The following is a 20,653-nucleotide window of genomic DNA, read 5'->3' as shown; positions in this document are numbered from 1 at the left end:
CTGCCCGGGTCGGGGGAGCCCTCAGGAGGGATGGGAGAGTAACTGCCCGACCTCCCGGGGGGGCCCGCGGACACTCACCGTCCATCCCTAGAGGCGGCGGTTCCGGGTGCTCGAACCGGAAGCGGCCTCTACACTGTTTGCAGTTCCCCTGGTTACTGCGGGGTTCCGGACCAATGGCAATGGAGTTCCACGGAATGAACCCTCCCCCAAAGGGAGTGACAGCACGACCATGCTCTGGAACTCCTCCTCCGGTACCCGGATCCTCCCCGCCTCCCTGGCAGCCAGTCGTTGTGCGCAGGCGCTCTGGACCAGGGCCTTTGGCGGCGTGGTGCGCAGGCGCCCCGGTTGCTGCCAACTGAAGTAGCAATGGACGCACTGGAGTCGTTGTTGGACGAGGTGGCCCTGGAGGGGCTTGATGGCTTGTGTCTTCCCGCGCTTTGGAGCCGTCTGGAGACGCGAGTGCCGCCCTTCCCGCTGCCTCTGGAGCCCAACACGCAGGAGTTTCTGTGGCGGGCCCTTGCCACGCACCCGGGCATCAGCTTCTACGAGGAGCCTCGGGAGAGACCAGATCTCCAGCTCCAAGACCGGTCAGCGGCCTGGCTCTGCGGGCGGGCGGGGGCAGAGACCCGGGTCTGATGGAGCTGCGAGAGGGCCAGGTTCTTACGGGAGGGGAGAAAAAGGAATGGAGCGGAAGAAAGACCCGGAGTCTGATGGAGGCGCAGAGAAAGGCTGATTTGGGGGTCCCTCAGGCCTGGCAGGACCCAGGCGTCTGATGGAGTTGGGGGGGGTCACCTGGTGATGTTCCATTATGTTCGTGTGTGTTTGGGGTGGTGGTGAGCAAGACTGGGAGGATATGCTTTGTGTTTCAGAGAGTATTTCCTCCGAAGTGGAGCTTAGGATTGGAGCAGGCTGTTCAGCTCAAGACTGGGGACAGTTGAGTTCCACAGAACAGCATTCATTCAGTGCTGGATTAGAGAGCCTAAGGCAACTAGAGTCTTCACGTCGGCCAGCTTAGCAACAACAAGAACAATAATAATAGCTAACATTTATTTAGTGCTCGTTATGGCCTCGTACTATTCTAAGATCTTGTTCCTGGAGTTTCAGGAGACTGAACCCACTTCATTCTCACAGTGACACTATGAGGAAGGTGCCCTTCCCCATTTTTTTCTTTTTTTGGCTGTGCCACAGGGCTTGCGGGATCTCAGTTCCCCATTCAGCACCGAGTCCTCACCACTGGACTGCCAGGGAGTTCCCAGTTATCTTCCCCATTTTGCAGAGAAGGAAACTGATAGAGATTAAGTAACCCGTCCAAAGTTATGGATATTGTAAGTGACTGAGTGTTGACTCAACCCAGGCCGTCTGTCCCCCAAGTCTGTGCTCTTAAGCCATATTGTGAGGGTCGGGAGAGGTTCCCAGAGGTAATACTGTCTAAAACAAGACTTAAAGGTTGGATTTAGCTAGCCAGTTGGCAGAGTGTTCCAAAGGAAGAGAAGTACGTTAAGTTGGGTTGAAGTGTAGAACTGGAGATAAGTGAATGAGGAATAATAGTTCAAATTTACATATATGCTTATTGTAAGTAGGAACTGTTCCAAGATCCTTACGTATAGCAAGTTATTTAAGCTTTACAACAACTTTAGGAGCTGGATATTCTTATCCCCATTTTCCTGAAGAGAAAATTGAGACGCAGAGAGGGTCATCAACCCAGAATCTGAACCCAGACTGGGAGAAAGTGGTACCAAGGAGGGGAAGGAGGGACTTTATTGGAGGTGTGGAGTGGCAGTCATAACTTTAGTTTTTTTTTTGTTTTTTGTTCTGTTTTGTTTTGGTTTTTTGCGGTACGCGGGCCTCTCACTGTTGTGGCCTCTCCCGTTGCGGAGCACAGGCTCCAGACGCGCAGGCTCAGCGGCCATGGCTCACGGGCCCAGCCACTCCGCGGCATGTGGGATCTTCCCGGACCGGGGCATGAACCCGTGTCCCCTGCATCGGCAGGCGGACTCTCAACCACTGCGCCACCAGGGAAGCCCATAACTTTAGTTTTGATCTCATCAGATCTGAGGCGTAGACAGTTGAAGGCAGGATTAGTGTTTGGGGGAAAAACAAGACTGAGGATTTGATGGTGAGAATTGTTAATATGCAAGTGATAATTGAAACCATAAAAACGGATGGAAGTACAAGAGGGATAACTAAAGAGATGTGGAAAGGTAACATCTTAAAGTAGGGAAGCCTTGAGTCATTAAGTCCAAACTTGATGGTTTGGAGACCAGGCACTGGATTGGGGGGAAAACAAAAGGCCATGACTTGGGCCAGGAAGGTGGTTCTCGTTTCAGCATTCAGCGTCCAGGGTGGATTCAGAGACTCCTAGAAAAGTCTCTTCTCTGGGATAGAGAAGCAGGGACGCTGCTTGTTAAGATGACCTGCGTTTGGAAGACGGGTGCGACCAGGTGATCGCACTTCCTCTCTCCGACCTCTGCCGGAGGCTGTCAGAAGAACACGCCAAACGTGTTATTTCTGAGGCTGAGCTGTGGTTTTGATATCTGTGATCTCCCCCTTAGGTATGAAGAAATTGATTTGGAAACTGGCATTTTGGAGTCCAGGAGGGACCCAGTCCCTTTGGAGGATGTCTACCCCATTCATATGATCTTGGAGAATAAAGATGGCATCCAGGGCTCATGCCAGTACTTTAAGGAGAGGAAAAACATTACCGGTGACATCAGGACCAAGACGTTACAGCCCCGTTGTACGATGGTGGAAGCCTTTGGCAGGTAACTGATTTGCATCACGGGAAACTTGTGGGCATCTTCCTGCTTTAAGTTGGGGGTGTGGTCAGCGCCACAACTGGCGTGCTGCCCTCGTGCCCATCAGAGTGCGTCCGCCCTGCCCCAAGCCAGTCCTTTACCACTCCCCTCCTCTTGGGGCTAGTTTTGCTGGGGGCGGGGGTGGGGCGCTGCCTTTCTTTTCCCTTTGTGTCCACAGGCCGCCTGGCCCTTTGGGCAGGGCAGGCAGCTGTCATTTGGATTGGTGCCTTTCACTCTCTTGTCCAGGCTGCATCCTCTGCTGCCCAGCTGTGCTTTTGTGAGTCTTCAGTCAGGGTCCCAATTTCCCAGGCTGCCTCAAGCCCCTCACCCCATCCCCACCTCCCTTCCTACCTGACGGAACAGGGAGAAGCTTCCAGTGTGAACTCTCCTAGTTGCCACCTTCTTCCTCAGCTTGCAGGCTTGCCCGGATTTCTCTCCCCCTCCCTCACCTCAGGGGAGACAGGAAGCCTGGCCCTGCCTCGGGCTGTCATCTGGATGCTTCTCTTCCTCCGTTTCCCCCCCGTACCTCGTGCTCTTTCCGACCTCTGTCAGCTAGCTCCTCTTTCTCCTTTATTTGCAGCTTTTTGCATGTTGACCAGTACTTTCTCGTCAGCCCATTACCATGGCGCGTTCATCTTAAAACAAGACCTCTTGGCCTTGGATCCCCCGTAGCTGTGATTCCGTTGCTGCAGCCATGCTTCTTGGAAGAAACAGCTATACTCACTCCTTCTTCCTCTTGACCTCCCCTCCCCTCCTCTGGCTCTGTGGAGCTTTGCAGCTTCTGCTTCCTGACCCTCCCCCACCCGGCTTCCTGCTAGCTCAGGAAGAGCTCTCCCTGGTGACTGCACACACGCTCCCTTCACGCACATAGGCCTGAACTGGGGCTCCTCGCACATGTCATTCCATGACCTTGACCACAGTTATCGAATCCCAGAGTAAGTGTTCCTTTTCTTGTCTTTCTCTTCAGTAGACTCTGAGCTCCGTGAAGGCAGATGCCATGTTGATTTATCTTGGCATCTCCGGTACCTTGCGAGGCGCTTCATCAGTGTTGGGTAACCTATGTGATGACCAGGCTCGGCAAAGTGGGCCCCGGGCAGGAGTCCTAGAGTCAGCTACTGGGAGATGTTGGAGTTCTGATAGGACGGGAGTAAACCACCCTGAACACATTCTTAAAGCAGCAAATCAGCTCCCCTGTTTTCAAACTTTTCTCTTCTCAACTGACCTCTTCCGATTTAACCCAATGAGCCTGTTTTGAGACAGAGAACACAGGTCCTAAGTTTGTGACACACAGACACAGAAAAGTAGACTTTCTGTCCGTCACGTGTATTCACAGCCTAACATTCTATTTTGAAGATGGACCATACAGACCCTGTGACTATGCAGAAGACTAATTACGGGCCACAGGCAATGTGAATGAAGCTGCAGTTAAATGAAAATGTAGGCGTGGCAATGGGCAGCTCCTCCTCTTTTTCCTTTTTGCCTCTTCAGTGGGAGCAATGAAGTCATCCGGTACATTGGGCGGCAACGGGGGCCAAGAGGAGGAACCGTCAGACTGAGCGATGTGACTGAAGACAGGCCTTGCGATCAGGCATCTGTAAACCACAGGCTGGGAGCAGTAGATGGTGGCTCTAGGCGGGAGGGGTTGGGAGCCCTTGGGCTCTAACATGGACCCTTGGAGACTCATTCCCCTGGGAGAGGGAGCTCCTCCAGCTGGTGCGTCTCGATGCCAAGGAGTGAGTGGGGATAGCTTCTCTGCCAGCCCACCCTTGTGGGATCTCTGGCAGGGCTAGGACCTGAGACAGTCTGCCCAAGATGGCCATGTAAGTCAGCAGGCAAGGCGCCAGGGTGGAGTCCCCATCTTCAGCGCCGTAGACGGTTAGACCTCAGCAGAGAAGTCAGTTTTCCCAGCTGCGACATCTCGAAGCACCTGGCTGGGACGTGTTCTTGGCCTCTTTTTCGGGCATTATTTTTCACACACCAAGACAGTAGGAGGAACTAATGATTTGTCCCAAGTCTGGTCTCCAACAGGCTGCAGGTCCACTGATGACGCAGGGCACTGTTTTTGATTCTGAAGTTTGTTTTATCCATCCAGTTCAGTAGGCGAGTTTGTTCACTTACTAGATATTTACAGAGACCCTGCTGTGCACGAGAGCCATTCTAGGCCCTGAGGATGTCTTGGGGACCCTGATGACAACCTGCCCCCTCTTAGGGCGCTTATTGCAGAAATGTGTGCCCCAGAAAGCGGCCATTTCTGAGAGCGCCAGGTGCTGTGAAGAGTCTGGAAATGGTCAGAGGCGGGGGATAGACTCTGGTTAGCATTTTCAGGAAGACCTGAGGTGTTGGTATCTGAGCAGTGGCCTGAATGGTGAGAATCAGTGGCCTGAAGACGTGAGGGCAGAGCAGCTGGGCAGAGGACCAGTGGGGCTGTTGTGGACGCAGGGCAGGGCCGTGGGGGTGTGTAGGACGGGCCAGGCCCTGGTTGGGAGTCGGGGGTATGGCCTGAGGGCCCTGGCCGGATGGGGAGGGCTCTGAGCAAGGAACTGGTGAGACTGGCTCTGTTCCCCCTGAACGCTCTGTGGTTCTAGGATGGAAACCTCCTTAACTGGGGGATGGTGAACCTCCAAGAAGAAGCAGGAAATGATGGTTCACTAAGGTTCTGCTTTTTCATATTTCGATTTTCTTAAAAATCAATTACAGTTATTTCTTCCTGCGGTGGCTTCTGATTTGCAGGTGGCGGAAGAAACTGATCATTGTTGCTTCCCAAGACATGCGGTACCGGGCCTTGATCGGCTTGGAGGGTGACCCCGACCTGAAGCTCCCCGACTTCTCCTACTGCATTTTGGAGCGATTAGGCCGGTCCCGGTGGCAAGGGGAGCTCCAACGAGACCTCCACAGCACTGCTTTCAAGTGAGGGGATGCTTTGCTTCTCTGCTGTAAATGCTGGGGCTCCCTGATCATTGGGCCCTGCCACCTGGGCAGTCCCCACATCCATGGTGATTGGAAGCACGATGCTTCCTCATTGAAGAGACCCTGGAAAAAAGACCCAAAAAAGGGGACTCCCTGGCCGTCCAGTGGTTTAGACTCTGCCTTTCCATTGCAGGGGGGCATGGGTTTGATCCCTGGTCTGGGGAACTAAGATCCTGCATGCCTCATGTTGCAGCTGAAAAAAGAAAAAACAAAAAAGAAAGAGAGAGAGACCCTGGGGTGACCATAGAATTTATTGTCCAAACCAGACATTTTGAGAGTGGAAGGTGGAGCTGACCAGAAGGGACACCAAGGCAATGGGCATAAACTGAGACCACCTGGCGAGCCAGAATGCATGGCAACCCTAGTTATTGGCCGCTATATGATTAGAGACCCATGTCTGATTAGCTCCTTGCTAATATAACCCTTACTGTCTCCTGCGCCAGCCATCCTTTCCCACTCCATTTCCCCTCTCCTTTACCCCCATCTCCCCATCCACCTCTCTTGGGGGTCTGGGGTGTGCCTTAGGCTGAGGCACGGCTGTTCTTTCCAAGGCCATTGTCACATAGCAGCTGTTCTGTCAGGTTGGCTGGATAGGAGGTGTGTGTCTCTGGTTTTCCTGTCCTCCACACTGTGGGGTGAAAGCAACCAACAAAGCAAAATGACCGCCCACTCTCTTCCTCTCCTCCAGGGTTGATGCTGGGAAGCTCCACTATCATAGGAAAATTTTGAACAAAAATGGGCTCATTACGATGCAGTCACATGTGATCCGATTACCCACCGGAGCCCAGCAGCACTCAATTCTCCTCCTCCTGAATCGGTTTCACATGGACAGGTACAGTGTGAGACACCAGAATGCTCCCTTCCCTCTGTCTTTCAGCCATGTGTATTATACCTTTAAAAAGTCCTAGAGGCCAAATCAGAATATGACTAACTTTTTAAAAAAAGATGTTTACCACCTATTTTGGATTATGAGAATAAGTGTTGCTTATTTAGAAAATCCGGAAATTATATAGAAAAGAAGGGCAAAAAATGCCTATCACCCCACAGCCCAGCAATAGGAACTGTTAACATTTTGGTGAAATTTGGGAGTGTAAAAATAAAAGTAAATAAGTCAAATTTGATTTGTTATGGTGACAGGGTTCTGTGGGTAGAAGAGAGAACAATGGACTAAGTCAAGATCTGTATTTAAGTCTTTGCTCCTGATTTGGGTACGATCACTTGACCTCTCTGAACCACTGTTTCCTCTTCTGTAGAATGGCCATGACAAAGCTTGGTACTAGTTCATACGCAGTGAATATCTGTGCCTTCATCTATTCTTTCATTCATTGAAAGGCAGTAAAAATGGAGAAGTGGGCGTCTCTGGATCCCATATATCCTCTCTGCCCCTCCTCCAACACCCCCCCACCCACACACAGCTGGGGTAGCCCTTGGCTCCTTTAATAACTTCCTTTGGCGTCCATTAGCTTGTAAGCATTTATTATGACATCCACTTCACAATAAAAATGCAAAGGAAGGGAAAGTCAGTCATGCCAGCGAAGTGAGAGATAGAAACCAGGGCTTCAGAATCAGAGAGGTGTCCTGATTACTGCAGAGGGCACTGTATTTCCAGGAAGAAGACCTGGGTTCACATTTTGTGCCTGAATTTTAGAAAAGCTTAACTTCTTTATGAAATAATCCCTATCCTTTCTTACCAAGTGATTTATAAGGAAATATGTTGGTGCTTCCTAAACTTTAAGGTATTGTCAACTCAAAAAATATTCACAATCTGAATGTTTTATTCGGTGGGAATTTTTAGGACTTCAAGCCCAGGGCAGGTAATCTGAACGTCAAAAGATAATTGTTAAAGAAAACCAAGTTAAGGAATTTACCGCATTTCTGTGTATGGCAAGGTGCAAGGGTCTGGGCTCACTGAAATCATTCCTTTGATATGCACCTCAGCTATTTGGGGCCAGTATCCTGTGTTTTCACATCCTGAGTTTCCTCAGGGCCCACCATGGGGAGTGGCTGCAGTCTGATGGCTGCTAGATGGTAGGTATTCTTTCCTGAGTTTCCTCAGGGCTCACTGGCTCACCTTGGAGGGTTGCAATTGCTGATGACTGTGACATCCTTTGTTTACTGATATGGCTGGCAGTATTCCATTTATCAGTATGATCAAAAGATGTAAGGCATTTTAAAGAATCATTTCCTGACAGTTTTAGCCACGGAGGCTAGTCTGTACACTGCCACTAGTTCGGTGACCTTGGCCATGAGACTGAACCACTCAGAGCCCCAGTCTTTCCAGCTGTAAGGGACAAGCAGTTGGGCTGGATGTTCTCTGAGACCTAAGACCACGAGGTTCTGTAGTTTGATGTGTTGTCATTTAAATCTTGTCATCTTTAAAAAACAGGCAGTCTTTAGCAGTAGGTCTGGGAAAAAATGAAGTGTTTTATATTTCTCACAGGAGGAGCAAATACGACATCCTTATGGAGAAGCTCTCAGCTGTGCTGAGCACACGGAGTAACCGGACAGAGACACTGGGAAAGCTGAGGGAGGAACTGGTGAGCTGCCCCTGCCCGTGTGGGGGGCTGGATCCGTTTGTAACGCAGTGGGGAGCATTGTCAACTGTAGATTTCAGTGCACCGCAGTTGAAAACCCTGTCGTGGGCTTGACCATCCCTAGCTGTTACCGAGTCCAAGCCCGTTCTGCCCGCCGCACAACAGGCCAGTAAATCGGGAGGCGAGGTGTTGAGGCAAAGGGATAATGACTTTATTCGGAAAGTCGGCAGACCGAGAAGATGCGGACTGGGGTCCCCACAAACCATCCTATCTGGGTCTGGATGCCAGTTTTTTTAATAGAACAGAGCGGGGTAGGAGGTGAGGAAGTAAAGTAACATGGCCATTAGTTTTGCCTGGCTTGGCCAGCATCAGGGAGGGGATATGTTAATTTCTTTTGTGCAGCCATTCACAGGTGGGCAGGGTCAGATTGTCTCCCTGTGAGCTGAACAAAGGCACTTTAGTTCAACTTTCAGGCAGAGGGGCAGGGTTCCCTGAGGCAGGTCATTATGTATGATTATAATAACAAAAGCAATGAAAAGCAAAGGTTAAAGTCAGAAACATGAACATGGAGTCAGAATTGGCTCTTCTCTCTTAACATAGCCATGAAACAAGCAGAACTTTGCTTTACAGAATGAAAAAGGGCTCAGTCTTTAAGTCCTTCCTGCTCTTGGGTGGCCTCCAGTTTTCCCGGGGATTTGCGCCAAGTCCTGCTATAAAAGTTCCTGTGGAATGGTGAATCTGAGCGTTTAGATTTACTTTCATAATCAAGCTTGTCATTTTGTTCCCAGTGGTTTTATGCTGAAATAACAGAGTGACCACTGAGAAGGAGGAGAGACAACACAGGGAGAAAAGCAGTTATGGACCTGCTTCATCTTTGGGTCCAGGAACAGAGGCAGTGATGAAGTGAGAGTGGGAGGAAGAAAGCACAGGGGTGATGCTGCTTCCGGTCTGATTTGAGCCCTCCTCCGTAGAAGTTAGGAAGGAGCCATCACTGGAAATGGGAGGAAAGTATGACTGCCCTGTAGGTGGAACAGTAGGATTTGAAGTCAAGATTTGGGGGTGATAGTAGTTAGTCCCCAAAGGAGCATGGCTTGGAGTCTGCTTGTAGACTCCAGGTAGATCCTTCTTGCCCCTCACCTTGTGCTGCCCCCAGGGGGCTCTGCTCTCTGATTTCACTGCGCTGAGGGAAGGGCTCTCGCGCCTCCTGCTAAATGCACTGTATGCCCAAGTCTCTTTAAAGCAGAGGTTATAAACCAAAGCTTGTGGGTCGGATTCAGCCTGCACACTGTTAAAAAGAACTTTGACCTAGCATCTTTTAAAAATTGAGATTTTGCCTCAAAATCTAGGTTACCAGCTTCCCTGGAAATATCAGAGGCTCTGGCCAGCCTGGGCCCGTGGTCTCTTGTGAGAGCAGTTATCTGGAGCTGGCTGTGTGCTGGCCGCCCACCCCAGGCCCCTTCCCTCCTGTCACCTCTCAGACAGGCAGGCAGTGCCATTTGTCACTCTTTGAGCGCTGCTGTTCAGGAGGAGAGAAATATTTCTCAGTATCTGAGTGTCTGTCAAAAGTGGGGAATAAAAGGTAGACTGATAAGGCCTCTTCCTGAGAGGCCCTAGTCAAGATGAAGGAAACTCCTACAAGCGGAGAGAAATATCTGCCCGCTTTGTTCTTTATATTGTTCGTCCAGCCCATGCAGACACTGAAGATCGAAACCCTCTGCCCTGCTGAGTCACTCAAGGGTAGAGTGACTGAGCATCTCAGGTCAAGCTGTGGACGATCTAAGTGACAAGATTTGACTGATAGAGGACACTGTTTATTTATTTATTCATTCAACAAATACTTTAGTGAGTATTTATTTGGAGTCAGAACTGTGTTTCGCACCACCATGGCAAAAATGAACGAGGATGACAGTCTTACACTGCTGCAGAGCAGTCTAATTGGAGGGGCTGACGTGTGAACACACACTCAGGCCAGACTGCTCCTTGGAAGGATGTGTTTGAGTTGCGTGAAAGGAGAGATGGGAAAAGCTTTGTAGAGCCAGTTCCAGTTGAGCTGGGCTTTGAAGATGAAGTCAGCATCATCCGGCAGAGGAGAGACCATCTTTCAGGCAGAGGAGACGGGCTGGAGCAAAGGCGTGGAGCTGTGGGAGGTGATGGGGTGTTTCCGAGGCTGGCAGTGACACAGGGGGCAGCCAGGCGGCAGCGTGCCCGGCGGGAGTAGTAAGAGACGTGGCTGGAAAGGAAAGTTGGAGCCAGATAAAGAAGGTCTCGAGTGCCAGGCTGAGGACTTGGGTTTCAGCCTTTAGCCTGGTGAACTGCAGTTTGAGTGTTGGGGAGATGAACTGATGGATGGGGAGGGGATTGGAGGCAGGGCGGGGAGGTGGGTGCTGTGGCCTCAGGTAGGGTGGGTGACGCCTTGAATTGTTGGTGATATTTGGGGGGTGGCACTAGCAGGACTTGGTGAGTGACTGAAGCCAGGGTGTGGGTGTCGGGCATGGGGAGCAATGAAGGAGAAGGAGTCTGTTGTCTAGCTCGAGTGGCAACCCCTCCCTGGGGTGGACCAGAGCTGGAGGGCGGGTACCTGAGGGCAGGGATCGTTCCTGCCAACCCCCCACCATGAGGACGGCCTGGCCCACGGAGACGCCGAGCCCAGATTTGTTGAATGAGTGTACAATGAAAGTACAGAGTTCAGAAAGAGGAGTGAGTTTGCCTGAGATTGAGGCACCTGACAAATTTGATTTTAGGATTTATTGAGTATGAAGATCTTCTGGGACTTTGACTTGGTGATGTTTAGTCAGCAGCTGGAAATAGGGGTCAGAGAAGGCTGAGCAGGATTTAGTGAATAATTAACCTCTGGATGAGGTGGACGCCGTGAATGTGGATGCTGTCTTTTGGGGGGAGTGGGGAAGGCCACTTTCTTTAACTGGGCAGGTGGTGCGAGTCCTCAACGGTGGCCCCCCCGTAAGGGAAGGACTACGTCATCCTCCATCCTCTGGGCAGGTTATGTGAGTCCTCGACGGCAGCCCCCCATAGGATGGTCCAGGGCTCAGGGCCGTATGTTGAGGGCTAGGGTTCGATGGATGCGTTTCCATAGGATCTTGCCACGACACTGGGGGCACGGCTGGATTAACAAGAGGCGCCGTTTACCAGCCAGCGGGTTAAGTGAGCCGCATGTGAGCTGTCGGTATTTCTTTGATAACAATATGTTCTGCTGCCCAGCAGTTAGCGTACTGGCTCCTCCGAGAGGAGATCACATGCACGTGGGTGGTGGCAGCGGCCCTCAGACATATGCTGCCTCTGTCTGCCCCAGAGTGTAAGAGGAAACCTGGGAGGAGCCGTGCACCACGCTTAGTCGCGAGTGCCTCCTGCTGTTCGGGTGGGAACCTGCCTGGCTCTTCCAGTGGTGGCAAAATCGAATGCTAGTAGTGGCCAGGAGGGTGGCGTGGATTAGTGAAACAGGCCAAGTGTCAAATAATTTTTTGAGGGAGTTCCCTGGTGGTTTAGTGGTTAGGATTCAGCGCTTTCACTGCTGTGGCCCGGGTTCAATCCCTGGTTGGGGAACTGAGATCCTGCAAGCCCCGTGGCGTGGGCCAAAAAAAAAAAAAAAAAATTTTTATATCAGTGTGGATTCAAGAAATATTCAACTTTCCTCTTAACTATCATGAGAGAAAAGCAGCACAAAAATGGTGGTAAACAGGAACTGACCTTCGGCCTCACCATGTAAGGGGTCTGATGGGCAGAGAAGGCCAGGGCGTCCAGGTCGGGCGTGCCTGTCTGGAGGGAGCAGCTGGTCCTCACCTCCCTCTGGCTGATGCTGGGAGGAACCGCAGGCCTAGGATTTGTTGCCAGATCCTGTTTTTCAAGAGAAGCCAGAATCTGTTTTTTTTTAAATGAACTCTCTCACTTTTCAATGTTGGCAAGTAAATTACTTTTTTTTTTTTGCGGTACACGGGCCTCTCACTGTTGTGGCCTCTCCCGTTGCGGAGCACAGGCTCCGGACGCACAGGCTCAGTGGCCATGGCTCACGGGCCCAGCCGCTCCACAGCACGTGGGATCTTCCCGGACCAGGGCACGAACCCGCGTCCCCTGCATCGGCAGGCGGACTCTCAACCACTGTGCCACCAGGGAAGCCCCTCGAAGCCCTTTTGACTAACTCCATGAGGGAAGCCCCGTAAATTACCTTTTGCAAAGAAAACGTGTAGATGAAAAAACACGGCCTGCACTGGAGGCTGCTCGTTGGTAACCTCGACAGTTAGGAGCGCTTTGGGTCATTTTGGTTGTGTTGCCTCCTCGCAGAAATGTGAGTGACGGGGTGGATGTACTCATCCTCATTTTGTTGTAACTTCACAGATAGACTGAATTTTTTTAAAGGTCTTAAATTTAATTTTTTCTCTTCCACTGCCTGTGAGAGGTGTGTGTACATATGTATGTATCTATTAATAATTAATAATACACTTACTTGTTTAAAAAAACCAAAACAAGATGAAACGGTATACAGTGAAAATCTTCTAGTGCTGCCCCCATCTGCCTCATTCTCACCCCTTTCAGTGGGGAAATCTCTTTCCCCACTCATCATCAAACGGATGGTTTATATGCTGCTGCAGACTCGTTTTGTTCCCTGGACAAGGTAGCTTGGCAGTATTTTCTCATTAGTGCCTCCAGTGATTCCTCATTCAAGATCGTCAGTTAACTCGGGTCCCTGCTCGTTCGTGTACGTGACCCTCCAGTAGTTTTCAAACACCTTGCTCTACCTAACAGCAGCGTTTCGATTTTGCAGGGGCTGTGCGAGAGGACGTTTAAGCGCCTGTACCAGTACATGCTGAATGCGGGGCTGGCCAAGGTGGTGCCTCTTCCCTTACAAGAGATCCACCCTGAACGTGGACCTTGCAAGACCAAGAAAGGTAAAGGCAGGCTCGGCTCCTGCCTGGGCTGCACGGACAGTCTTCACTTCTCCCCTCTAAGTGCCAGCCTGTCCCTCTTACCATGTTCTGCCCTGAGGTAGGATGATTTCACGTTATTTTTTCCACTCTATTCCTCAGCGCCTGGCCCAGGACCTTCTATATAAAAAGCGCTCGGGAAACGTTTGCTGAATGAAACCCATTCTGACTCCCAGCAAACATCTCTATATGGATGTCCCTCCAACATCTCCCATTCCTGGCGTCCAGAAACCGAAATTTATCTTTTCCTTCTTATGCTAAGCCAGTATTTTTTAAGTACCTGATCTGTGTGTTGCATGATTGCATTTTCTAGCCCTGCAAAGTAGGTGGTATTATTACCATTTTACAGGTAAGATTAAAGTTAAGAGATGCTAAGTAACTTATATGAGGTTAAGCAGTCAGGAAGTGGTGGAGGTGGGATTTGAACTTCTAAGAAAGTTAAACTAGGGACAATAGACTATGAAACTTTAAAAACCTTCCTTAGTCCTTTGTTTTTCTCAGTTCTTGATTTTTATCCCATGCTGTTTAACTCCTCCTGATTAACCAAAGTTGTTTAAAAATCTTAGGGTCAGAGCTTTCAGTAAAAGATGACAGAAGGAATAGATGCGGTTTTCTGCACTCTTCCAACTCCTTCCTGGTGATGATAGGCTATAAAAGGAATAAACCTGCAAGTACAAAGAGACTAGGACAGGAAGTGACGGCAGGGAGAGTTGTCTACGTTTCTGTGCTCAAAGGCAGATGTACAAACGGTAACTGACCGCGCAGACTGGGAAAGCTGAATGCTTGTGTGGGGCAGTAGCCAAGAGTGGACACCTCAAACCTGAAATAAACCAGGGACCTCTGAAAGCACCAGTCTGGATGGGGCTAGAGACAAGAGGATTGGTTTATAGTCTGTGAAGAGCCATTGCACCCCCCAGGTCCCCTCCCCTACTTGGCATAGCCAGGTAACAAGCCCTTTCCCACAAAGACAGAGGTCTGGACTTTGTGACTTAGCAGTCTTTCCTCATTAGTACCTCCAGTGATTCCTCATTCCTTGGACTTAACTTCAAGAGAAGATGCACTGGAGGCTTTTGAGACTCTCAGACATGAGATGCAGCTGGGGACAGGGTACAGTGCTGATAACAGGCGGTATGAGATAATCTCTATACACAGTGAGGTAGGAGTCTTCACTGCCTTTCCCCCTGTGGCTCCTAAAACGCTGGCAGCCAGGCTTACAGTCCCTAAAGCCAGAGGCTGGAGGCTTCTTTTCTGCGGAAACTGACCAGTCCAAGAGAAAAGTCTTCTAGATCCTGAAATTTAGGGGATTCCTAGCAAAATAGCCAGCCTCTGCCTGCTCACCCTTCATGGAAGCCCACACAATGGCAGCCTCTCCCTTTCTCTTCCTGACCCTGCAAAACACAGGACTTTTAATGTACAGCAGTATCTTAATGAAGCATTTTAACTTTTTTTTTTTTTTTTTGCTGTACGCGGTCCTCTCACTGTTGTGACCTCTCCCGTTGCGGAGCGCAGGCTCAGTGGCCATGGCCCATGGGCCCAGCCACTCCACGGCATGTGAGATCCTCCCGCACCGGGGCACGAACCCGTGTCCCCTGCATTGGCAGGCGGACTCTCAACCACTGCGCCACCAGGGAATCCCCAGCATTTTAACTTTTCACCAAGCATTTGAGAATTCTAACATGAATGTAAGAGAAACTAACTTAGGAAATAGAACCAAAATGAGGAGCAGAAGAAAAGGAAAGGACAGAAGGAAGATATTGCATCATGAAACCAGAGCAAGAGGCTATAAAGGAGGGACATGCAGAAAATAAAAAAGAGCTCTTGGAAATAAAAGAAATATGACTATTGCAATAAAAGATTTGGTGGAAGGAAAGATAGTGAGATAAAGTTGAGAAAATCTCCTGTAAAGAACAGAAACTCAAAAGGGATGGAAATAGGAGAGTTTTAAGTTGAAAATAAGAAGCTGAGTCTAAAAGATCCAATGTCCACACAGTAGGAGTTCAAGTTCACAGTAAGGGGAGGGAGTGTGTGTGCAGGGGAGTAGAAAGGAGGAGATGACGGGAAATGACATGGAATTTTCCCAGATCTGAAGGATGTTAACTTCTAGATCAAAAGACCTAGCAGATGTCTAGCATGATGAACATAAAGAAACCCACACCAGGATCCAACAGCCTGAGACTTCAGAAGTCTGGGGCTTGAAGAGCCTCCAGAGAGGAGACATCAGACTTCCCAGTAGTAACGGAAGCTAGAGAGCTTGGAGCAACACCGTCAACTTTCTGATGGGGATGGACTTTCACCCTGGAATCTTCCAGTCAATGAGGTGTGAGGATAAGGACCTCACACGTTTTCGTACATGCGGATTGGAAACAATTCATCTCTGATCTTCCAAGTTCCCTTTTAGGAAGCCACAGGAGGATGTACACCATCAAATAACAGGCTAAGCTAAGAGACAGGAAAGCATGGGGCCCAGGAAGAGGGGGGGACAATGGAAACCCTGGAGAGATGATGAAGGGAAATCATGATGACAGACGTGGGGGCGTGGGGGGCGGAAGTCCATGCAAAGGATCAGTTGCTTAGTACCTGTGAATGTGTGAAGGGAAATTTGTATGCTAGCAGAGAGTCTGAGTGTGAATTCGATATGGGTACAGAGAAAACCAAGCAAATGGAAAAAAGTTATTAACGCCAGGTAAAACTAAAAGGTGTGTAATTTTAAACAACTTAAGGCCCGTGTGCTTGACTATGTGGGCATAGCAAGTAACCTGTGGAGACTGGCCTCACTAACAGCTCCAGAGAACGTTTGCTGGATGAAGACAGACCACGGCATCCCCAACACTTGGCTTGGTGCCCGCAGGAGGGAGGTGGTATGCTTGCTGGGTGACCGAGCTGCCAGTCTGAGGGAGCTGTGTCTCTTCCTTTACTTCCTCATTTAGTTAATGGAATCACTGCCCACCCTGTCTGACTTCCCTGTGTCTAAGTCTTGTGGAGGAGATGGTAGCGCCCAGATATTACCACACAACAGGTGTATAAAAGGCAGGAGCCCCTGGAGGTAGGAAAGCCCCCCAAGAGCAGACTTCATCTTTGAGTGTCTTAAGTGCTGAGTAGATGTGTGACTGGTTGAATGACTGGAGTTCCTCAGGGGAAGGGGTGGGGAGCATCAGCCTTTAAGTAGACAGGAGACCAGGAAGTTCCGCTGGGTCCTGCGGCAGGGAAGAAAAGGCTTCAGGAACTGAAAGTTGTGCTGGGGATTCCCACCTCACATTTGACTTGGAAATATGATTATCTGAATGCTTAAAATGTCATGACCTGTGGATCTAATAAGCATTTTTATTTCCTGACCTATTGAAAGAAGGGCATTAAAAATAAGCAGATGAGTATTTTTTTAGAGTAAAGAGAAATTAGGAAAGAAATAGCCTTAAGTAACTTTTTTTGTTGGGCTCCTCCACGGCTTCAGGTCCTTGGAAATTCAAACTAGCCCCTTGAGACTGTCACACCTGAATGGACTTTTGATGTAAGACAGCCTGGGTTAGAATTCTTGTCCCATCATTTCCTGTTGGGGAGTCCTTCAGCAAGTTTTGACCTCTCTCTGCCTCAGTTTCCTCATCGGGATTATCTGGAATACTGTATCTTTCCAGAGTGTCGTGGAGCTTACAGGTGACAGTGTACACAGAGCAGGGCCTTTGGGCCACATCTGGCAGTGTACTTTGTTGGCCTCATGGTGTTTGTTTTAATTGTAGTTGATGGCATTTAAAAATCAGAAATTTCACCTACCAAGTCAGCCTTTCAACTTTTCTGTAGAAATAAAACTAGGCAACATTGAACTGCATTTCTTTAATAACAACTGGTGAGGCAGAGAGGTGTTCCACCCTCTGTTGAGGGCACGCACCTTCCGCATTCCCCTTCCCCATTCATTCAGCTGCTGTTTAACCCGCAGCTGGCCTCAGTCTGAGTATGTCGTCTGCCTAACCCTTGAAGGTGTGTCCTCATCACACCATGAGTGGTCCTAGTTCTCTGGAGGCCCAGTGCTGGGAAGAAGGATCAACACGCCTCAGACTGGGTACTGAGGATGTCAGTGGTGAGGTTAAGAGGGCAAATACCTAAGGCGATGAGATGACAGTCGGCGTTTTTAGATTGTCACGCACACGCGCAGTGAGCCCGTTTCTGACTGTTCAGGAGGCTCATCTCATCCCCGCATGGTCTTGTCACCACCTCTCAGGACAGGCCTGCCACGCTGTGTCTCAGCTATTTATCTGTGTGACTTTTTCCCAACTAAGCCACCCTCCTTGAGGGTGGTCGCCGCACCCCTCACATACTTTCTGTCCTTAATGTCTGTGCATTGTCTGCTGGAAACAGAGTAGGTGCTAAGTCAACGTTTAGCCAATTTAATTTAATTAGATGCCCCTCCAGTGACTTTCCTGGAGCAGGAGACAAGGGATGAATGCACAGCTTTTTAGTCTTTTCTTGCCTTGAGCTGTGTCTTCCCAGTTTGCAAAATTAACATAAAACCTTCCCTCCAAGCTGTTACGGAGTAGACAAGACTTAAAGAAAGATGATGTATTGCTTCTTGTAAATTTACAGGTGCGCCTGGATGTATATGAGTGTTTCTAAAAGGACATAAACAAAGAGTTTGGATTTCGGCATATTTCAGATGTGTTACAGAAAGCTGCAGTGATCTATTTTGCAAAAGGCAAAAGTATCTTGGTAACGAAAACAGTCACCTGAACTGATGTGTTTTGCAAATTTGGATTATTTTCTTCAAGTGTTTAGCAGTCGTTCTGTGTTTATTAAGTTGTGCTGAGAACAGAAGGGAAGAGAAATAGAAGTTAACTTTGTAATCCCTCGGAAAAGGATCACAGTCGGAAGCAGTTGACAGAAGTTGGGCTCCCTGGGGCTAATGACCGAGACAGGCATTTAGCGGGTTTCCCGGGTTCAGTGGCAAGGTGAGTCCAGCTGTGAAGAGGATGGGGTAGTTCTAGTGTCTATACCTCCCTGTTTATGGTGTGGACTCTTCCCCCAAGCTGCTGCCCTGTGACTTTTTTCAAAAATAAAAAACAAGTTCAACAGGATTGCAGGACAAGATCAATATACAAAAATCAGTTCTATTTCTTTACCCTTGTAATGAACAGTCCAAAAATGAAATTAAGAAAACAGTTCTGTTCACAATAGTATCAAAAAGAATAAAATACTTAGGAATAAATTTAACAAAACAAGTACAAAGCATATACTCTGAAAACTACAAAATATTGACAGAAACTTAAGATCTAAGTAAATGGGAAAATATCCCCTGTTCACAGGTCAGAAGACAACATTGTTAAGATGTCAGTACTCCCCAAACTGATCTTCAGATTCCACGCAATTCCTGTAAGAATCCCAGCTGACTTCTTTGTGGAAATCGATAAACTCATTCTAAAATTCATATGGAATTAGAGGGTATGTAGAAAGCTAAAACAATCCTGAAAAAGAAGTATCCAGTAAGAGGGCTCACACATTGTAATTTCAAAACTTACTACAAAGCAACAGTAATCCAGACAGCATGGTACTGGCACAGGGATAGAGTTAGAGACTGATGGAATAGAATTGAGAGTCCAGAAATAAACCCACACATCTGTGGTCAACTGACTTTTCAGCCAGGGTGCCATGATCATTCAGTGGAGAAAGAAACCAATCACAAAAGGCCGTGACTATGGGATTCCATGTAGGGGTGAGTCCAGAATAGGACAGTAGATTAGTGAGTGCTTGGGGCTGGGCTGGAGGCACAGAGGGGTGATAGCTAAAGGGTTTGAGGTGACGAGAATGTTCTAGAACTGACTTGTGATGGGTGCACATACCTGTGAATATGCTAAAAGACCACTGACTTGTATAGTTTGAACAGGTGAATCGTGTGGCCTATGAATGATACCTCAATAAAGCTTTTAAAATTGCAGTAAAAAATGAAAACCAAATCCAACAAACACTTACAACAGGGTACAGCAAACTAAATTATGATCATTAAAATGGCAGAAGGGGACATTTAAAAAGTTACAGTAGGATTAGACTTCCCTGGTGGCGCAGTGGTTGAGAGTCCGCCTGCCGATGCAGCGGACGCGGGTTCGTGCCCCGGTCTGGGAAGATCCCACGTGCCGCGGAGCGGCTGGGCCCATGAGCCATGGCCACTGAGCCTGTGCTCCGCAACGGGAGAGGCCGCAACAGTGAGAGGCCCACGTACCGCAAAAAAAAAAAAAAAGCGAGATTTCTTTAAGTTAAAAGTGGTAAGATTGATTAAGGGACTGTAGCTAAAATATGAAGATAATTACTCTCATTAATAATTAAGATGAATAAAATAAAAAGACCTTTTAATATGGCAAAAACTATTAAAGGCAGGAACTTAAAAGAGTAGAGAAAGGGGTAGAATCCTCAATGGCGTAAATTCTGGGCCTTGGGTTACTTCACTGGGGGGGAGGCGGCTCTCCTGAGGGGGCACAGGCACCTGGAGGGTGCCCTTGTGGGAAAAGAGTCCTTTCCTCTGTGTCCCCCCCCCAGGAGGCAACACGGGCTCAAGCCTGCTGGCCGCTCCATCGCCCTCCCCTGAGCAGGGAGACGGGCCTGCCCGGTCTGTGGGGTGGAAGGAGCGGGCTGGCAACGGGGGGAAGGGTGGTGAGGTCTGGGGCAGAATTCTGGAGAATGAGAGGGGCGCATACTAGTAGATGTGCCTCGGAGGTGAGGGACTGGCGACCTTGTCCTTTGAGAACTTTCTGTGGTATGATCGAGGGATGAGGGGGGGAGGCTCCCCATGCTTGGAAGAGCCCGAAGGCAAGTGCTGGGACCTGTGAGCACAGGGCTGGCCTGCAGGTGAGCAGGTATTGAAGGGTGACTGAACCTCTAGACCGAGGCCGTTTCCGCAGATTCCTAAACCTGTGTGAGCCCCGTGTGTGCCACTGTCAGAACCCGTGCTGCCTTGCACAGTTAGCCAGAGAGACCTTTGACTCTGATGGCTTGTCTTAGGGAGTGAAAAAGAGGAAGGGGCTAGGGGAGATTCTGCACTTTGTTAGCCATTTTGTGCCTCGCAGATTTGTGGGGTTCTTTGACTCTGATCCCTTTATCACGCCATCTTCTCAGTGCTACTCCTCACTGATAAGCAACTAAAGCACAGATCACTTGCCTAAGGTCACAGAGCTGGGAAGTGCTGGTAGGGGAATGAGCAGAGAAAAGTGTGGCTTTTGAGTCTGCGGCCATCAGGCCCCTCTGCGGCCTCCGCCTCCTGAGAGGCTGGCCTGACTGACAGGAAGTGCAAGCAGGGTTGTGGGGAGGGGGGGCTGAAAGCGAAGGTGAAGGAAGGCGGCCTGGGTGGCCGGGGGCAGGAGACTCCTCCATCAGCCCTTCTTACACGCCCATCGGTAACTTCCCGTCATGCCTGCAGAATGAAAAATAAAACCTCTGCTGGGCTAGAGAC

The 20,653-nt window shown here is 49.4% G+C and overlaps 1 protein-coding gene across 2 annotated transcripts in view; it reads left to right on the top strand.

Annotated features, from left to right (window-relative positions):
* The first annotated feature begins 320 nt into the window (after window positions 1–320).
* GTF3C1 (general transcription factor IIIC subunit 1) overlaps window positions 321–20,653 on the top strand; it is a 72,603-nt gene continuing 52,270 nt past the window's right edge. Inside the window, exons 1-6 of one of the 2 annotated variants that reach the window (XM_049699347.1) lie at window positions 321–587; window positions 2,553–2,762; window positions 5,526–5,702; window positions 6,451–6,594; window positions 8,203–8,299; window positions 13,071–13,194. In XM_049699347.1, coding sequence (XP_049555304.1) covers window positions 367–587; window positions 2,553–2,762; window positions 5,526–5,702; window positions 6,451–6,594; window positions 8,203–8,299; window positions 13,071–13,194 — 973 coding nt within the window. In that variant the 5' untranslated portion in view covers window positions 321–366. The remainder of the gene's footprint in view (window positions 588–2,552; window positions 2,763–5,525; window positions 5,703–6,450; window positions 6,595–8,202; window positions 8,300–13,070; window positions 13,195–20,653) is intronic. The other variant, XM_049699348.1, reaches the window with a different exon arrangement.

Source organism: Orcinus orca, chromosome 16 (assembly GCF_937001465.1).
Source record: "Orcinus orca chromosome 16, mOrcOrc1.1, whole genome shotgun sequence".
NCBI lineage: Eukaryota > Metazoa > Chordata > Mammalia > Artiodactyla > Delphinidae > Orcinus > Orcinus orca.
The sequence above is the reverse complement of the archived record's forward strand: the minus strand, read 5'-3'. Positions and strand labels throughout refer to the sequence as shown.